Source organism: Panthera uncia (assembly GCF_023721935.1).
Source record: "Panthera uncia isolate 11264 chromosome B3 unlocalized genomic scaffold, Puncia_PCG_1.0 HiC_scaffold_1, whole genome shotgun sequence".
NCBI lineage: Eukaryota > Metazoa > Chordata > Mammalia > Carnivora > Felidae > Panthera > Panthera uncia.
Genome location: NW_026057582.1, coordinates 25451577 through 25467158, shown reverse-complemented (window position 1 = coordinate 25467158; position 15582 = coordinate 25451577). Strand labels below are relative to the sequence as shown.

The window sequence follows — 15582 nt, the reverse complement described above, 5'->3', positions numbered from 1 at the left end:
CACCATATTTCTGCTTAAGATGATTAAAAGTATAAATATCTTGGTATATCAGTGATTCCATCTTTTTATTCCCAAATGTGTCAGTTCTTGAAAATGTGAGATAAATGTCACTGACTCGGTCAATAAAGGAGTGATAATATGGGCCCTTACCCATCTTACTGACATATATCAAACATGCAAAGCTGTGAAAATGATGAACGGTGTATATATAAAAGGCAGTACTTATTTAGTTCAGCCCAAGTTGATACTCTGAGAATTAATATCTTTAAACCCCTTTGAGGGGTGCCTGGGTGGCTCAGTCAGTTAAAGCGTCCAACTCTTGATCTCTGCTCAGGTCATGATCTCTTGGTTCATGAGATCGAGCCTGCGTCAGGCTCTGCACTGACAGCGTGGAGCCTGCTTGGGATCTCCTCTCCCCCTCTCCCTGACTCGTGCTCACTCTCTTTCTCTCTCAAAATAAATAAACCTTAAAAAAAAACCAAAAAACCTTTTGAGTACTTACACTTTGCATTTTGCATCTGTCTCATAAAATTCGGCACTTTGTAAACACTGACCTTAAAGAAATAATGTTTTGTGGGTTTTGTTTTATTTTGTTTGCAAAGGTTTTTAAACTAAGCTTTTTAATGAAGGATAATGAAGTCACATTGAAATAACCTGTATCCGGATCCAGACACGGAACATTACCAAAAAGAACCCCAGAAACTCCTGGTGCTTTGTCTAGTCACTATCCCTCCTCCCCTCCACTCCATAGCTCAAGGGTGACCACTGTCCTGACATCTAACAACATAGCTTAGTTTGAAGAAGGGATGTTAACATCTAATCTAAAAAGTTTTGGAGAGTCTTTAATGAGGTTAAGGTAAAGAAGAAAACATGAATATATACTGTTACTCTTTCTTTATGTGACTTGTCTGTCTGAAGTACTTCAGGAGAAGCATGCTTAGATTAGAGCAAAGTGGAAAATTTGAGTCTGGATATGCATGTACTCAAGTACCTCATCTGTGGAAAAGATGGAAGCCATATTCTGTACATTCCTGTATTTTGATAAAAGACAAAACTTTGTCGGCTCACTCTCTTTTCTGCCTGTGGCTTTGACTTCAAAGGGAATTCCCACCTTTCTCTGTAAATGGAAGGCCAGTCTACCTTTGGTATTCTGCCATCTATGTTTCTTATTATTAATCAACATGCTGATTTATTCCCAGGACTTTGGTAAGGTATGGAAAATGAATTGTTCTCTCTGCTTTACACATTTGTATTCACATTTCACTTTGGGGGCTCTTTAACTCTTCATGGGATACTTAAAAGTTAGCTCTTTTTCCATTTAGAAGAGAGTGATCGATGAAAGGTGACTTAGATGGAATATTCCAAAATACGGGCTTTATACTATAAATCTCTGCCTGTTGTAATGTTCTTTGCATTCTGAAAATCTTATGATTTCAGTTAAAGTCTTATCTTTTTTTGTTTATAAATTGAATTGATTCTTAAGCTTTTGCATTTAGAGAAAAGAACGTATATACTTGCATGCTTTTTAAACTGTGGAAGTTGCCAGATTAGGGGCCCTCTGAATAGGAAAATTTGTCCATTCCAACAGTTGTCTTGGTACTTTGTTAACTAGGTGCTCTTAGATTTGACGGAGGTTCTAGTCTTAAGACTGATAAAGTATATAAGCCAATTTGACAATAAATTATATTCATTAAAAAAGAAAAGACTGATAAAGCCATGAAGGATGCCTGGGTGGCTCAGTCAGTTTAGCGTCTGACTCTTGATTTCTGCTCAGATCATGATCTCCTGGTTCGTGGGATCAAGCCCTACATCAGTCTCTGCACTGACAGCATGGGGCTTGCTTGGGATATTCTCTCTCTCTCTCTCTCTCTCTCTCTCTCTCTCTCTCTCTCTGTCTCTGTCTCTCTGTCTCTGCCCTTCCCCAGCACATGTGCACACACACTCAAAATAAATAAATAAACATTAAAAAAAAAAAAAAAGACTATTAAGCCATGATACTTGATCCCCAGCTGGGACTCTTACAAATTAAGAGTTCATCTGGTATAATTTTACTAGATTCCTTTTTATATGTTATATACTCTGGCTATTTTTTAAAAATTATGGTAAAACATACATAACAGAATTTGCAGTTTGAACCACTTTTAAGTGTACAATTGACTGGTTTCTAGAACTTTTCTTCATTAGTATCAGTTCTAGTCAACAGATATTTAATGGCCATCAGCTAAGTGCCTTGTGCTGAGGTTAGTAGATCAGTGGAAAATTATGAAAGGAGTATAAATATGGTCCCTGTTCTCAAGGAGATTAAGCCTCATTAGTGAAACAAGATATATGTATACCAGTTAAATAGTGATTCATGGTCAATAAGGCCTCGAATGTTCAAGGAAAGCTTTGTGTAAAGGTGAGAATCAACTTGGTCCTTCATCGGGTAGGGTCTGTCTAGTTTGAGAGGAAGGAGGAAGTGGGCAACTAAAATCTCAGGCCAGCTGTTTCAGCGTTCAATCCATTGTCTTTCATACAATCTTTTGCTTTTTTCCAGCCGTGAAGCACTCACTGTCTTGTTTTTAAGTTAAGCTGACTATTCTGATGAGGGAATATATTATTAGCAAGAAATTAATATTTAAAAAAACCACAGAAATCAAACTTACCTAACTTGTGATACAGACACTTAAAATCCAGAATTATAGTGATAGAAGGGTTAAAATCCCTATTAAAATTCTGTGCAAATATCTGTGTTCATGCAGCGTTAAACTTTTCAGTATATTACCACTTGGGAGTAGGTATTTCATTAGTGAGTTTAGAACAATTGCAGTTATAGTTTTTATGAAAAATAATTGTACAAAAATCAGCATGCAATGAAACACATTTATTGAAATTAATCTTGAGTGTCTGCTATTCTGAAATTAGGTAAAAAGTTTAGAATGGGTATAGATTGTGCATAAAAAGTGAGTTATGGTTAATCCTGAATAATCTTGTACTTGACAGTTGATGACACAGGATGGTACCTGTCTTGTTAGTGTATGTCTGTAATGGGTCAGGGATTTTATCTGGGCCGAACATAATGTCTTACAATAAGAATAACAAAGTGAAAACACTGTTTTTTCTTTCTCACATCTGCAGACAGGCAAACATACACTTGGGACCGCCGTGTTCACGTGACATCAAGAGGAAACGGAAACCTGTGGCCACAGCATCTCTGTCTAGCCCAAATGCAGGTAACTGTATGTAGTTATCATTTCTTGAGCACCGGTTGTGTGTCAGGCACTAAATTATGTTTTATATACCTTTTCATCTAACCTTTATAATAAGGTAGGTCCTTTTATTCCCATTTTGTATGGGAAAATGAGAACGTGAGAAAGTAATTTCCCCAAGGTCATGTACATGGTAAGAATTCAAACCCAGCTCTCTCTAACCTAGAAGTCTGTGCTTTTTCGCTGTGTCCTGTGGCTTTCTTGAGTTTGAATCCCAGTATTCCACTGGATCAGCAATCTTTAGTCATCTGTGCTTTTGTTCTAACACAGACAAGGAAGTTAGGTCTGTGGTAATGAAAATCCAGATAGGATGGTGGTTTAGTCAGTAGTCAGGGAGCCACATGGATTTATTTACTTTCTTATTTGGTTCACAGTACAGTGCATTCTCACTGTTCTTATTTGTAGTAGAGTGCTAATACTTTACTATCCGTGGAATTTCTATTTAAAAACTATTTTTAGGGGCACCTGGGTAGGTCAAGTTGGTTGAGCGTCCGGCTCTTGATTTCAGCTCAGGTCATGATCTCACCGTTGTGGAATTGAGCTCCGTGTCCGGTGCAGAGCCTGCTGGGATTCTCTGTCTCCTACCTCTCTCCCCCACTCGCATGCTCTCTCCCGCTCTAAAAAAACAGCTTTCAAGTTAAAACCTGTTCATTTTCGGGGCAAAACCAGTTGATTAGAAACTGAAATACTGGTTCTCTTTGGTGAGCAGTAGTGACCAGGAGAGGACATGAGGAAGTCTTCTAGGAAAGGCTGTATGTCATCAGCTAGGTAGGGTTACATGAATCTATACATATGTAAAACTTCATTGAGCTGTACATTAATGATTTATGTACTTTACGTATGTTGTTCTTAAAAAAGGGGGGATGATTATTATTTATATCAGAGAGAATATCGGATGTTTGTAGGTATTTTTCTTTGGAGTTAAGAGAAAGTAGTTAAACACAGTTGGTAATCAGGAAATTTTTGTGTTATTTCAGTACAGTTTAGGATGAATTGCTCTGGGTAAAAAGGTCATATCTATTTGTAGGATCTGTCAGAAATACCTGCAGTTATTTTCTTGATGATGGTGAATTCACCCTGAGGGAATTGAGTATATCATAGATTGTTTTATTTTCTTCAGAAAATACTATATATTATATTAGATCAGAGCAGTTGATAGCTGAGTAAAGAGTAAGCCTCAGAAAGATGGGGAACTCTGTCCCCCACCCACTTTGGAAAGTTTCAGTACACATTGAAATTGACTTTCAGCTTCTGTTTGGGGTGGCTACTGGACAATCTTATCACAGATCTGGTAATTATAATAATTTTTTCCAGTGATTTCTACATGGCCATGCCCTGAGCTGATTACTTTCCATGCATTATTTCACTTAATCTTTGCAACAACTTATAAGGTAGATGTGTTTGTATTCCCAATTTACACACGAGCAAATTGAGGCTTACAGAAGTTAAATCACTTCCCCGAGGTCACATGAGTGATAAATTGCAGTGCCAAGGTCAAACCGGTTTCCCTAGGACTCACGAGCTGCCTTCTTACACACTTCAGGTGTTCTGTGTTATATAAGATAGAATTGGTTCCAAACAGTGACTGTATCAAAACCCACCCAGATCCTCATTCACTCTGTGGTATTGAAAACATTAAAACACAATCTCCCCTTTTTATCTTTTTTTCCCTCCTTAATATCTAGCTTCTATTTTTAGGGTTTTAATTGTTCATAAGACAAGAACTGTTGAGAAGAGTTTAAAATCCTTGTTCCATACTCAAATCAGGAAAGGTACTGGGAGGTATTAAATAAGACTTGGGGCATTAAACATTTCTCCTACTGAGCTCAACCCGTCCTCTCACTTGTTGACTAAGGTCTGCTTCACTGAACATTTTTTTTTTTTTTTCTATCCACAACCCGAGTGCCCCATGGAGGTGAAGGACATAGCCCGAGCCCGCACCATCAGTCAGTAGAACAAATGGGCTTGCTCTGCCTAACATCGGGCCATCTCGGATTCCACCTCTTTTATAGAAATGAGTGATGAAGAGAGGTGCGTTCCGCTTTGCCGCTGTATTAATACACATCAGGGGCCAGCTCCTGGCACTAAATCACGCTACTGCATACATCTGTTATCGGACTCTTCACCAGTGTGATGAACAAGACTGCAGATAGAGGCTTCCTTGTGTCATTCTTTATAGGATTTTCCTAAAAGAATAAATAGCTCAGATCTCTGCCAACACTCTCCCCTGTCACTGTGATGAATTCAGCTTCTTTCTTAAACATGCAGCCACAAATCTTTTTCCTTTTCCCCTCCCCCACTGGTAGAAAGTTTTGAGTTGAGATTGACTGAATTTAAAGGTATTAATAAGGCTAGAGAGGTGAAGAGAGGAAGGGAGTAGCTTGTCTTGTCTTTTTATATTAATACTAAGAAAAGCCAGGGGAAAAGGCCTTTTCATTAGGTCGTTAAATAGATCTTGAAAGTGTAGCACCTTTATTTTCTTCTTTTTATCTCCACTTCCCTTCTCTTTATGACTTTATAACGTACACAGGTGTCTGGCACACAGAGCCACCTTTGGAGTTTAGTGAGAAACTGTGTAAACTGGCTTCTGTTTCGATAGCACCAGAACAGGGAAGACCCAGTAAGTCTGTACCTCATGCTCAAGTGAATTTGCTGGATATGCTCTTAAAGAATGTAACTGGAAAAGAAAAAATGGGTTATTTTCTCTGAGGTTCAAGATCATAAGTAGTTATAAGAAAACGTAAGGAACACAGCTGAAAACCAGGTTTCATTTCTATGAGATGATTTTCTTCATTAGAATGATAGAATGGAGGCTTTGGTGTACAAATCCTATTCCTTCAAAAATTAAACACCTGGCTTCGGGTAAAGGAGAGTTGGGGGGTGGTATGATGCTGTATTCAGAGCCCTGACTGTTTTGGCCGTCCCCAAAGCCTCTTCTGACCTTCCTGTCTCTGGGACGAGATATGTGTCCTTAGAGCATCAGTTGGAAGGGTACTCAGCAGTTCCAAATACCAGGCCATTGATGCTAGAGACACATTTGCAAGGGCAGGAGTTTCTGTCTGGTTTGCTCACTTCTGTACTCCTGGCGTCTAAAATAATACTCTGCCCGGAGAATGATCTCACTAGATAGTTTTCATGTGAATAAGTGAGTACAGTCTTAAAGTTGAAACAGAGTTATTCTGAAAATTACTCTGACCCTGTGACTGGATTCAGTAGTTCCACTGTAAGTTGGCCTTGTCCCAGGAGTCATAGGGCAGATTCTTATCGCCCCTTTTTGTTTCTGTTTTTTTTCTTACTGCCCCTTTTTAAAGTTTAAATGGTTTTTAAAGTTATAAATGTTTTTTAGTAAATATTGAATGGCTATGAAAGAAGATTTGTAGATCTGTAAGGTGTGAAGGAAAACAATATAGCAAATATCCATGTACCTACCATCCACTTTAAGAAAAAGACCACCACCTTTAAAGTCTTCTTCTCACTGTCCTTGGAGGTCACCATTGTCCTGTTGTGGTTTTTTGTTATATTAATAAGTGTTTTTTTAAAATCATTTGCCATTCTTTGGGGTTTGTTTTCAAATTGCTTTGACAGACATATGCTCTCTAAGCAATATATTGTCTAGTTAGCATGTTTTAGAAGCTTGTGTTAATGGAATGTCCTATTTTATACGTTACAAGTTTCACCCAGTTGTATTTGAGATTCGCTCACGTTTTGTGCTGCCAAAATCCTTTTATTTTTCTGCCGTATGTATGGTATTCCGTTGTATGAATATGGTGAGTATACTACAATTAAACATTCCTAATGGACATTTAGATTATATCCCATTTTATGCTATTGTGAAAAATATTGCATTGTTCTCTGGGAGAACATGTGCCAAAGTGTTCCCGGGCCACTTCACACTCCTTAGGATGGCTGTGTCAGGGAACAGGGAACGACAAATGTTGGGAAAGACGTAAAGAAATTGGAATCTTGTGCATTAACGGAGGGTATGTAAAATAGTGTAGCCACTGTGGAGCCCTGTGGTGGTTCCTCAAAATTGTAAACGTAAAACTGCCATGTGATCCAGCAATTCTGCTTCTAAGTGTATACTCAAAGGAATTGAATGCATGGGTTCAAACAGATAATTGGACACCCATGTTCATAGCAACATTATGCACAGTAGTCAAAAAGTGGAAACAACCCAAATCGATAAATGTATAAATCGATAAACAACATGTGGTATATACAGACAGTGGAATATTATTTGGCCTTGACAAGGAAGGAAATTCTGACATGCTACCGCATGAATGAAGACATAACGCTAGGAGCGCCTGGGCGGCTCAGTCTGTTAAGCATCCGACTTTGGCTCAGGTCATAACTTCACGGTCTGTGAGTTCGAGCCCCGCACCGAGCTCTGTGCTGAGAGCTCGGAGCCTGGAGCCTGCTTCGGATTCTGTGTCTCCCTCTCTCTCTCTGCCCCTCCCCCACTCGCTTGCTCGCTCTCTCGAGAATGAACATTAAAAACAAAAAGACCTAATGCTAAGTGAAATCAGCCAGACATAAAAAGATAAATACTATATGATTTCAGTTATATGAGGTACCTAGCATGGTCGAGTATGTAGAAACAAAGTAGAATCATGGTTGCCAAGGACTGGGGAAAGAGGAGAATAGGAGTTACTATGTAATAGGATAGCGTTTCCATTTGGGATAGTGAAGAAGCTCAGGAGTGGGATGGTGGTGATGGTTGTGCAGCATCGTGAACGTACCTGATGCCGCTGAACTGTACACTTGAAATTTGTTAATGTGGGAAATTTTATGTTACGTGTATTTTACCGTAATAAAAAATACGGAGCAAAAAACCAGTTTTCCTAGGATGAGAGGTGTTTTCCCACTGCGGCTGAATACCATATAGTAACATTAGATTAAGTTTCGTGAAATTTATTTTCAGCTAAATATGAGTGAGTGGGCGTGTTTTGTGTGTGCGTGTGCGTGTGCATGTGTGTGTAAGAGAGACAGATTGGGGTTGTGGTGTCAGACGTATTTCTTACTGCTATGGGTGAGGTTCCAAAATGTTTGAAATCTGTGTCATAGAATAATAGCCTGCCGTGAGAAATTCATGTTTGAATATGTATGTGGGTGTGCATGTAAAGCTAAAATAAATTCTTGGGTTCACTCTGATAAATGTTACTCCTTTTCGTTAGAAAAAAAATACCGGTCTTGGCCTACTAAATTGATTTGGTGACCCACAATTTGAAAATTACTGTTCTGGTTACATGCCTAGGCGATGAATTATTGAGTGACAAGGTAAAAACAAACATTTTCTAGATTTGGCTGTATTTTAGTGTATATCCGTTCCCTCTGAACAGAGTGGGTGTGATGGTGGTTTGTACCCCTCTGCTCGGGCATTTGGAAATGTGAGGACACTGTTTGGTCATCACAGTGACTGAGGAGTGCTTTTGGCATTCAGTGGATGAGGTCCAGAGTGGAAGTGCCCTAAAGTATACAGGGCAGCCCTGCACAAGCAACGATTGTCGTGTCCAGAATATCTTCAGTGTCCTTGTCGAAAAACACTGGGCCTGACTGTGTAGTTTTTCTACCATTTTTCTTTTTGTGTGCTATTTATTGGTAACACTGTGTTATTGGAGGCGTGGGCTGTAACAAGCCTAGGGCTTGAAGTCCGGAATCAGAGTTTGAATCTTGCTACTTAACCAGCTCTGTTGTGTCCCTGAACAATGTATCTGCTTGTCTCTCTGCCTCAGTTTTTTGATCCAGAAAATGGAGATGACCATACCTACTTACAAGGGTTTGCCTTAGGAAATAAGATTATGGTTGTAGAGTATTTACAAGCTCATAAGTGCTCAATAAATGATAATTACTACATTATGAATTTGTACTGCTGTATTTATTTGTTCAGTTAAACCCGTTTTCTCAGGTAGAGACCTACTTACCTTACTTAAATCTTGCCTTTATTATTATCATTATTTTTTTTTGGAAAGGAAAAAGAGAAACCTTATGTGGCCACTTGGGTTAATAGAGTATAAAATAAAAGGATTCAGAGAAATTTGCCTTGAAGTGTCTCTTATTCTAATTTGTCTCCCCTTGATCTTTTCTTCCTTATTTTTATTGTAACCACCTTCCCAGTTCACGTGGATGTAGTGGAGCCAACCACACCAGCATCACAGGTCCAGAAATCTCCAAACCCTGAGTGGTTGGTCAGGACCTCTGCCGCAGAGAAAGCTACTGACTCCGCTGCAGCTACGTTTTTTAAAATGCCACCAGAAAAGAGCCCTGGATACAGCTAGAGGGCAGGAGCCCACCCACCGGGAGCCGCTGGGTGTCATGCAACGCATCCTAGACGTGGTGTCGCAGAGCCTTGCATATCGCAGTTGACGTTCCCAGTCCTTTTACCGCCAGGATGACCCCTCTTCAGACAAAGCAGTGGACTCTTTCTCTTAGAAAATCATGTTGTGCAAATCTGGTTTAAAAAAAAAAAAATTAGTAAAGTATTGCAGCAGCAGTTTAAAACAGAAAAAAAAAAGTCATCCTCTGCTATTTGTTACATTGCTGTCGTTGTCCCAACAGTTAACCTGCAGCCCCGTTTACAGAGCTGTTGCTTTTTGCAGGTATGTCTCTTTCCTTGAAAAACGAGTAACTGCTTTTGCATACTTTTTGTGTAGAGCTTTTAATATCATTTGAGGAAGTCCCAAATTGGTAGCCAGTTCTAGACAGATTTAAACACTGAGTTAAGACCGGTGTGTGGAATTGCGTTTGCAGAGACAAGGTTTGCCTTTGAGCCTGGTCTTGATTCACTGATCGTGCCAATAAGCTAAATCCATCAAGTTCTCATTTTGGAGCCTCAGAGGAGACCCCAGCGGCCTGGACAGCGGGAACTTCTTCCAGTTTTCTAAATGGCCTAATGGGATCTCCAGCAGATGCATTTGTACTTGGCCTCGTCTCCGAAGTTGGTGTTCTCCTGCGAGAGGATGTCTGTATTCATGATGTAATGAAGAAAATGGTTTAGTTGTTCAACAAACTTCAAATAGTCAGTGGATTGTGTCTTAATACTTCATGTCACAGTGTAAGCCTTTATGTACTAACTGGGAATTTTATTGTTAGTTTATAGGTCAGTAACCTGCAGCAGAAATTCATACTCTGTTATAATAATGGCTTCTTGGGGCCGTACTTTGGGGAGAAAAATGTCTTTTTGACACACCTTTATACTTGGCGTGTTTATGACGGCTCAGCTGCGTGTGGAGTTATGTATACAGCCATGCCTGGAGTTGGATGCCGCTTTGTCAGAATGAGGAATAAGTGACTGCCTGGAACCACTGGGGAAAAGCCACCCTTTCTAAAAAAGTATTATCAAGAGTGTCTGTCATTCGGAGGACTGGTTGACAGAGCGTTCTTTTTTGTACGAGTTGAGTACATTTACTCTGTACAGAAACTGTTTTCAAAGTGCCCACTGCTCTGGAACATTCCAGAGGAACTCCCAGCCCCGCACCTGGATATTTTCTGTGCTTGAATAGGTGCTGAGTGTCAGGACAGAGCCTCCTTTTCGCGAAACGCAGTTGTCCCTTCTCCTCACACAGAATGTGAGGGTGGGCTGCTCTATCACGTTCCCTTTAAAAATGGTAGTCCTCTCCAGTGCCAAGTCCAGGGTTTCCTTGTTGATGGGTGGGTGTGAGTCTAGTTGGAAAGGGGGACTTGAAGGTAATTTACGTAGCACTTCTCTGTAACGGAGAACGGAGAACATGTCAGCTGTAACAAGGGGTATGGTGGAGGGAGGGGCAGGCGGAGATTGTGAGGTGAGGGAGTGGCGTGAATGCCAACCCAGCATCTCTGGGAGCCACCCCTGGTTCTCATGCAGTAGTGAGTGTACTTCCCTTCCCTGGGGCCTGTAGCCGTGGCAGTATAAGAGATAAAGTGCCTGTTGAATATGAAATGGCACTACCAAGTTGTTTTAGTGACGAAGGTAGGCTTGATTGTCCTGTGTGCATTCAAACCTAGTCCCTGTCGTGTCCTGAGACAAATCTCTAATGTAATTAGTTGGTTTTAAGGGAGAAATCCATGGACGTAATTTTACTTTCTTGGCACTAAGCTCTGGCTGTTGTAGAGATGGGTCCTGTCATCATAGCCTGTTCAGACTCCCACAGTTCAGGGCGAGTCTTATGGCCTAGCAGTTCTCCTTTCTACCTGTGATTACAAATAATTTACATAGACAACTTTATTTACATTTTAAACATCTGTGTGATGTAAGGGCAGGTGACTGCTGCCATTTTTCAGAGACCAGAAATAAAGTTTAGCACCTTGCCCAGAAATCACATAATCAAGCCAAAACTGAAATCCCAGATTTTTGGACTTCCTCTGCCCTGGGTTATAATCTTTTGTTTTTCATTGATAGACCTGAGTGACTCGGAGACCCATAATTTTGACACAGTGTGTCATGAACGTTCATCATCTTTCTTGGGCATGCTTTTCTACATATTTTGAGTACATTCAACAGGGATTACCCCCAAATGCCATATCTACCTATAAGTGGGGAAGAAAATTAGTTGCCTAAAAAAGAGCCATGAATACTTTGCAACACAGGGTTGTCAGCTGTGCTCCTCATTTTAGGCTGCTGCATGAGCATGCATACAAAATTATTAACCAACTTACTTTGCTTCTTTTCTGTATGAGTCAATTCCAGAGGAGTAACCTTAGAATGGGGTGTTTTTTGAATCTTAAATTTTAAATTTCTTTTTTATATGGCCAAGTGTATGATGTCATACACCGAGAAAAGTCTGTTACCTTTCAACAAAAGATGTAATTTCAAGATCAGGCTTTGTAGTCTGTTGAAAAAACTCTCATAGCATGACTTCCTTTGGGGATAATCATTGAGCTCACATGCATTTGATCTACTCAAAACTAGTAACTGAAGCTGAGTTGCATAGTTCTTGCTTATTTCAGGGTTCTGATTTATCCTAGCCGGCTATACAGCCTGCCTGTCTGAATCCTAACCTGTATTTTCCACGGTGGGCACAAGTCAAGACATTATCTACTTGCATGAGCATCATTCATAAAAATTAGTTTTCTTATGAATTTAAGGGAATTGGAGATTATTTTTCATTTTAAGGGAACAGGTTCATTTGCATCAACTCTTGTGTTACTTTTTGGTAAGAACTGTGCAGAATAGGGAATTAGCTGTTTCCGTGGTGCCAAATTTGGGAGGGGCAGGGTGTGGTCTCTATTGAGTGGTGTATGCTTAATAAATAGGGCACATTTAACCTTGAATTCTTTTGAAATCAAATGCAGTTCAAAATATCAGACGACATTGTTTTGCTGGGCTGTGAAATAGGCTGCGAACAAGGCCATTTTGGCAGTAAAGTGACCAAAAGCTGAAATAAAACTTCTTAATCTGTGATGCTTGTGGCATCCTTTGCTAAGTCAAGCTCCACACCGAGGACAGGTAATTAAACTACTTAGGAATCCCACATAGATGGCTCTGATCTGTCCCTATATTTTGGAATCAGAGACATGGTCTAGACCCACAGCACTGGAGGTTGTCGAGCTGCAGAGGAGCAGAGTCACCACAGAGGTCACTTAAAGTGGAACAGGTTACGGTGTCAGGAGGAAGGAGCTAGGCTGGCAGTGTCCTTGCTGGTGTGACGGCTACTCCACTTTGGCTCTAAGGCTCCTGGTGATGTTTGATTTCATTCCTGGTCTTCTCTCTATGTTGACTTCATTCCTCTGGTCAGAGCCACATGCTTTTTGTTTCCTGAGGCGAAGACTATGTAAAAATCTCAGCATTACGAGCCGCATTCAGTGTTCCCTGAGTCTGGTGAGAACAGACTGGCCTACTCCAGCAGCTGTGGATACAGTCTAGCTGGGGGTAGAGTTTACAGGGTGTGTCATGATTCCTGTGGTGGCTGGAGGGATAGTAAAAGCAGTTTGCCCCTGGTGTCAGCTGTTACCTTTGTTAATACTTGAGCTGTCTCACTTGTTGGTATTTGCTTATCTCCCGCGCCGGCCACGCCAGCTGGTGGAGTTACTGATGGTGGCGGCAGTCAGGATGGGCTCTTACCCCATCAAGCAACGGTACTGAGGGAGTTGTTGGGTTTTGCCAAAGCACTAAACGCAAGGTGGCCCGGAGAGGCTTTCACCTACATTAAGATCCCAAAAGAGATGAATGTCAAATGCCCGAAAACAGCAATGTGGAATAGACACAAGGAAAATGAATGATGCTGCTGAAGCGTGTGGATTTGTAAGGTTTTTAGCAAGCCCAGCAAAACAAACTTCTGGCCAAAAGAAATTTTCCCGCCACTGCACATAGGCGTGTTAAGCACTTGGGGAAATTGCCAAGTTTTCGGAACGTAAACTTTTCAAGCACAGTATTGAAGAATGAGGCAGATCCTGAAGATGTTCACCGGGAAAAACAATCTTGGCAAGGTTCAGAAGTAAGAAGGCATGACGAAGAGAAGGAGACATGCTTAGAGCAGAGGTGCTGGGCCTGTAGACGGACAGCAGCAGCACGTCCTTGCCCCAACCACACATACTGGACCAGAAACGGAGGGTGGGTTGGGCAGTCTTACAAGCCCTCCGGGGGACTCTGGTGCACGCTGACATTTGTGAACCACAGGCTTTGCATAGTTAAAGGTTTTAAGATGTTGGTGTCCCCCTAAGCTGTAAGGTGCACTTACATTTCTCTCCACAAGTATAGACGTGTTTTGTATAGGATTCTTTGCAGAAATTGTTAATGTCTTTATTTCCCATACTTTTTCCCTGAAGCTCCTAAAAGATCTCCTGGAAATATTGGGAAAGGATGATGGGGAGAAAAATGTCATCAAGGCCATATTTAGATGGATGGAAACAACCTTTCACGTGGGTTAAAATATAACAGTGAATTTTCAGTCTGTGCGTGATAGTCATTTTTCACAACAGACAGCAAAACATTTGTGTAACGTACGGCCGCCTATGATTTCATGATACTTGTTCATTGCATCTTAATTTCCTGGGAAAGTGTTATGTCTTTTCCGGCATAATAATGACGAAGTCTTTAGAGTGTGGCTCACAAAAATGAAAATAATTGGCGGAAGAGACCATCCTGAGTACATAGTGTTGTGGAATAAATCCTTGTTGAGCTATTGGTGATCTTTTGCTAGAACTTAATCACACCCTATTGTCTTTGTGTTACATTTCAGTGATTCTGTAGAGGTTGGTGACCAGCAGCAACAGAATGTTGTATATTTTTGTGTTGTCTGACTCAAGGATTCAGCATTTCCGAATACGGTACTCGAGTCCTAAAGCTTTGAAATGAAATTGCGACCATTTCTTTCTTTGGGTTTTATTTGCACAAATAGGGCTAGACTGTAATTTATTACTAAAGCCTGCGAGCCCAAGATTTTTCTGGGAATATGTGTGGCCAACGAGGACTTCTCTGGTATCATGTCCTCAGGTACTCACGTCGTCTTGTGCCCAGGTGTGACTTTATAAAAGTGATTAAGTGAGGGCACAGACAGGCCTGTGTCACCGAAAGAAAAGCTTAATGTTACAGTTCCCCTAGAAACAAGGCATGGCTTGCCCTGCAGGGCCACAGGAAGACAACCGGGTTTGGTCAAGAGGCAGAAGACAGGAGCAAGCAATAGGTTTAGGCCAGAGCCTCTGTTGGGGTTTCCACTATGAAGGTGGGGCAGGGCAGGGGGAACAGTTTGGAAATGGCTAGTTTGAATAATTCTGGGGCCTTTGGACCATAGTATAGACTCTGGTTGCCTGGTACCTGGCCCTGGGGTGATTGCTTCCTGGAGTGGAACAGGCCAGATGGAGGGGGTATGGCTCCATCGTACCTGCTTAGTTTGCACATCAAAAGCGTGCTGCTGGCTGATTCCTTTGCTGTCTTCCTGAGAATCAGCCAGCCCTGGGAGAGGCAGTGTTTCCCTAGCCAGAAAGGGTTTTTAATCTGTTAAAACATTGTAATATACAGAAAATTAAAAAAAAAAAAAAAAAAAAAAACAGGATTAGCACACATGTTTAAGCTGTTAAATTCTCCTTTTAATTTTTTCAGTCTTTTAAAACACCATGTGATTTTCCTCTTCGATCTTGAAAACCAGTTAAAAATACCTCTGACCAAAAATGTTGGTGTTACTAGATAGTATCAAGGTATGGGAATATAAAAAGAAGGTTTTCAAGATGTAAATTGTGAGAAGTAATGTTTTCTTTCTCTGGAAGTGAGTTCTGACCCTTGCAGATCCCTCATTCACATGTTTTTAATTGAGAAAGAGGAAACATCAGAGAACTTACAGATGGTTGCAGTGGCTTTGACTTAAATCAACCCCTTTCACTGTGTGTAGACCCTGCATCTTGCCCCTCCCAGTGGGCCATGTAT

The 15582-nt window shown here is 40.8% G+C and overlaps 1 protein-coding gene across 3 annotated transcripts in view; it reads left to right on the top strand.

The window, feature by feature from the left end:
- GPATCH2L (G-patch domain containing 2 like) overlaps positions 1 to 14224 on the top strand; it is a 56386-nt gene extending 42162 nt beyond the window's left edge. For all 3 annotated transcript variants that reach the window (XM_049611369.1, XM_049611371.1, XM_049611370.1), the window contains 2 exons: positions 3118 to 3212; positions 9363 to 14224. In XM_049611369.1, coding sequence (XP_049467326.1) covers positions 3118 to 3212; positions 9363 to 9523 — 256 coding nt within the window. In that variant the 3' untranslated portion in view covers positions 9524 to 14224. The remainder of the gene's footprint in view (positions 1 to 3117; positions 3213 to 9362) is intronic.
- Positions 14225 to 15582: the final 1358 nt, after the last annotated feature.